Source organism: Diadema setosum, chromosome 10, assembly GCF_964275005.1.
Source record: "Diadema setosum chromosome 10, eeDiaSeto1, whole genome shotgun sequence".
In the NCBI taxonomy this organism is placed as follows: Eukaryota; Metazoa; Echinodermata; class Echinoidea; order Diadematoida; family Diadematidae; genus Diadema; species Diadema setosum.
Genome location: NC_092694.1, coordinates 7,134,573 through 7,139,552, shown reverse-complemented (window position 1 = coordinate 7,139,552; position 4,980 = coordinate 7,134,573). Strand labels below are relative to the sequence as shown.

General features: G+C 36.7%; 1 protein-coding gene across 1 annotated transcript; it reads right to left on the bottom strand.

The window, feature by feature from the left end:
- Positions 1 to 2,864: 2,864 nt before the first annotated feature.
- On the bottom strand, positions 2,865 to 3,872 carry LOC140234463 (cholecystokinin receptor-like). Its single transcript, XM_072314507.1, has one exon. The coding sequence runs from the start codon at positions 3,870 to 3,872 to the stop codon at positions 2,865 to 2,867; it is 1,008 nt and encodes a 335-aa protein (XP_072170608.1).
- Positions 3,873 to 4,980: the final 1,108 nt, after the last annotated feature.

The window sequence follows — 4,980 nt, the reverse complement described above, 5'->3', positions numbered from 1 at the left end:
GAAGTAAATCTTCTGGTCCCAAAATTATCACCATTAAAGTCTATGGTACAAAATTCGCTTATAACGAACACGGTTATAGCGAAATTTCCGTTATAACGAAGTCTTTTTCGAGCACCACAGACAAAGAAAAACAAAAGAAATGTGCTCCGTTATAACGAAATGCGAATTGCTTTCGAAAATACGTAGCGGAACAAGCATTTATAGTGTCTCTGCATGGGTGAACGCTTCACACCACTGTGTGTTCGCTCCTTGTGTCACACACAGTTTCTGAGGGGAACTTGCGTTTATTATTGTAATACAGTTATCCCATCACATTTCACATAGCTTTGCAGTGTATGATGAGTATTCAGCAAACATAATATACGTGGTTCCTTGTTTTCGTTATATATTGTATTTGTTCGGTTATAACGAAATTTCGTTATAACGAAAGAAAACTGCCGGTCCCGAGCATTTCGTTATAACGGGAGTGCGCTGTATCTTTAAAATTCCCGTAGTAGGCATTGAACATAAAGGCACTACCAAAGACACACGCACTCACACACTTTGTATATGATTTTTTTTTTTTTGCATAACCACACACACACATACATAATCAAACAGTAATACATTTAAGTTGGTCGTTTTGATGTACTATATATATATATATATATATATATATATATATATATATATATATATATGTATATACATATATATATATCAGAGTCTTAAGAAAGAAACGCAAAGACTCTAGGAGCCATCGTCTCTGTGGAATACCCACGTTTGCTTCAACGAGTAAAAATTAATACATCGGCTGTAGTATTGCAGATAGCTTTTCTTTACCTTTATCAACCACATTGTCACGACATAGCATGTTGAATGTCAGGAGCTTTACCCTTTTCTTCAGTCAACGAAATGACAGTCAGTCAGGGTAAGTTCCAAAGCAGGTGGACGAAGGCAAGCTGTTATTAATTTTCTGAGTGTGCTAATTAACGTCCGCTCAAAATCTGCATGGAAAACCTCTTAAAAGATGCAGAGATCTGCATCTCAAGCACTGTGTAGGTGACTAAATAATTACTTAGTGGTAGAACTGTGCAGTATCTATTCGTTATCATTCCGACAAAATAGGTGTAACGAAAGATTTGTGGTATAAAGAAGAAGGCGATTCCTGTTTTGGATAATCTAACGTTTCTCCAGTGAAGAAGTTAACCACATTATAAAGTCTTTTGTCTCTAGTGTCTATTAAAACGTTTGACATCGCCATTCGGTCCTCTGATCAATTCACAAAAACAGGTCTGCATTTAATAAAAACTCCACCTAAGAAACTACTGCGATAGAACCATCAAACTAAGTTAAAATTTTGTACATTTTTAAGGACACTCTATCTATTACTACAAATCAGTTTCTAATGAAAAAGCATCATCTTTAAAAAGTTATTAGTGTCGGAAAAAAGTAAAGAGCTTTTAAGAAATAAAATAGAAAATAGGGATTTCTATGACAAAATCTCGCAAATACACAGAAAAGAACAAATTTGTTTTAAAAATCATAACGTAAAGGCGATTTCCATAAAATTTCTTTAAAAAATGAGGGAGACTTGCTCTTTTGAAAAACATAACAAAGCTGGAAATTGACCGAGTTGGTCAATTTCACATCTTTATAAATCCATATGTAAAATCGGATTTATTATTTTTTTTTTTTAGCTTTTCATGCACGGTTTCGTTACACATGAAAACCAAGTATAAGATTTTAACATTAAAATTGAAGGAAACAATGAAACACATTATGAATTCAAGTGCATTGGCCACGAAAAGTTGACATTTCTAGAATTGGTAACTGCGTACCTGTGATCATGCATTTGTACCAGGCCTGGCGTTTAATGAAGATGGGATAACAAGGTGGGAACATTTAGAAGTGGACTCGAGTTCACACGTTTAATACAGTCTAGTTAAATGAATCCATAATGTTATAACAGACTGATGTTGTTATGAAGTTGACAATTCTTACATTGATTTATATGTTATACTCTCCTTTTTTTTTTGCACACTCTTTATCACTTTGTTTTCATTCTTATCGTATTTGGAGAAAGAAAATGAAAAAGTAAGCCAGACCAAAATCCAAACCAAAAAATCATCATAGGTTTTGACAAATTGAGAACTACTATGATTGTGCAGAAAACAAATACACCGCCTTAAACACAAAATCATTTACCATTACGAAATTGAGGGCTGCAAAGCAATCATAAGTGTTTTTCAAAAGACCATTAATTTGTAACCATGTTTAAACGACGTAAAAGAGGATTAAAATCTTGGTTTTTAGACGATTTTGAAATTTAAAGATCATTAGAATAATATGAAAAAGAAACTAGAAGCGCTACTAATGATATTTTTCTTAGTACCAGAACATGGGTATTGAAAATTAGATGTCTTGCTATTTATCCCCGTACTTTGAATGCAATGTAAACAAAGAAGTCTTAAAGAAAAAAGAGCTTGAGGTTTCATACGTTGAAAAAAAAAAATGCTGCGTTATCTTTGTTTGTTTGTTGTTTTGATTGAAATTACTTTAATGTTGTTTTCATAACAATTAACATTGCAATCATGGTATTCTGAATTGATTAAATTTTCCTCTGTGATAGAAGTAAATGAAATTCCATATAGGTCTACAAGCTGACAGAAATATGACTGTTTGAAGTACGATCGCGGTTCTAATTGTATTGACAATTTTTTGAGGGAGGGGGGAGGGGAGAAAATTAAATGTTTAGTTTTACATAATACTTCAACTTTAATTTCAGTACAACAATTATATTACACCCCAATGACGACTAGGCATCATTGTATCCACTTTCAAGAGACTTTACCGACAACTATTATAATACCCCCCAATGACGACTAGGCATCATTGCATCCACTTTCAACTGACTTTACCGGTTTCCCCTCTGTTCGCTCACTGAACAATGGTGCCCTAGATTCCCCTTTCTTGGCAGAAAATAACTCTCGTATAGCAGCGCGGAACTCTGGATAACGGACGGTGTAGATGATCGGGTTGGCACACGAGTTTCCAAAGGAGAGGACAACTAATCCGTTGTTAAATGGGCTATACAAGTACGACACTGGTAGCAATCCTAGGTTAAAGACAAAATAGGCACACTGGGATGGCGCCCAGCACACGATGAAAACGAGAACCACAATGAACAACATCTGTAAGACGCGTTTCCTGGCTGCTAAATGTCTAGCCGATGGGTTCGATAGCCCCTCCTGATTGCCCTCTTTACGGAACACCATGGACTGGCGATGCAGGGCGTGGGCCGTCATTGCCTGCATGGTGAGTGACAGCAAGGCGGGTATAATGAAGAGCATTAAGAACAAAATAGTTCCAATGAGCATTTGGACTTCTGCAGAAGGGAACACCGTAGTGCAGTATTTCGTAGAGTCATCAATTCTTGCGACTTTGAATAAAAAAGACGTGACTACAAACCCAAGGATCCAACTCGCTACGATTACGACGACGACTCTGTTCCGAGTTACCAAATGCTTGAAATGGAAAGGATAGGCCACAGCGATGTACCTTTCCACAGCGATGGCCGTTAGGGTAAATATAGAAGCATCGAACGATACCCATCGAAACATTGAGGTGTACACAACTTTGCAGTACAACTGCCCAAGAACTGACGAAGGAACCGTAAGTGGCACTGGATGTGGTATCATGAACACGGACGCTATGAGATCCGCCGCAGCCAGCGCACCAATCAGGGTATCTGTGGACCGACTGAGCTGTCTTCGGGTGAAAAGGATGATGATCACCAGGGAATTGCCCACAATACCCAGCATGGCGGTGAACATCTGAATGATCAACCACCAGGACCATACTACTGCTTGCCAATCCCATCCAGACGACATCTTGACATTACGAAAGATGTTAGACCGAAATTCATCACTGGAATTCACCGCAGAATCCTGAAATCTTAAAGATGACAAATGTACTCCAATGGGAGTGGTCCAGAGATCTCTCTTCCCAAAGTTTTCTCCAGGGTTCTTCGTTGTAGCTTCTGTTCCAAACGATGTAACATCATATAGCTCGGTTTGGATGGTTTTCCACAGCATACTTTCTGTTACTTTATCGGTTGCAGGCGAGGCGAGGAATGACGAAGGACTGCTTCCACCTCTTCCCAAGTATAAAAGCAGCATTACTAGTCGAATACTTGTAAATGTAATAGAAGCGGGCAATGCCATACTCTGTTTATGTCCTGGAAAAAAAAAAACAGACAAATTTTATAATTTTAATAATACTATCACTGGGGAAATAAGTTGTAAAATAAATACTTATCCATTTACGAATATGTCTCACAACATATCAAGCAGGAAGATTCTGCGTCATTACAAATGCAACTTAATTTCTGAGATATTCCCTTGATGACATTGTTAAAAACAAGAACTTTATTGAACATCGGTGAATCATTACAAGAAGAAGGGCGGATTTTTTTTTTTTTTTTTTTTGTGGGGGGGCATATCAAAAGTCAGATAACTTAAGATTTCTTTTCAAAGGTGATTTTTTCTAATAAAATGATGCTGATAAATATTAGTGTTTTTAACTTTTTGCAACGCCCTACGTAAAACGGTTGGTTTCGTTCTTGTCATGCTACTCCAGACGATTTAGTCATGGAAAACTTGTTGGTATTTGCACAGAAATTCCTGACGGTAAGTGTTGAAAGCACAGATGAAATTGAGGTAATAACTGAAAGCAATCCCAGATCAATTTGTTATTTTTTCCATTATATAATATAATGGAAAAAATAACAAATTGATCGAATATAATATTCGACATTTGGTCCGTAAAATTACATGTATGAATACACACATAATGTGTGGGGGGAAAGAAAATGTCATACTCACTTAAACGAGACTTGTGATCAGTTCCTTTAATTGCTGTTGGCATAACACTAGTCTGTGCTATACTGCTTACGCAACCTTTCAGTTTGTCGGGTTAGTTGATTTTACAGAAATATGT

Coding starts and splice junctions, on each gene's coding strand:
- LOC140234463 (XM_072314507.1), bottom strand. CDS start 3,872: ATGTCGTCTGGATGGGATTGGCAAGCAGTAGTATGGTCCTGGTGGTTG.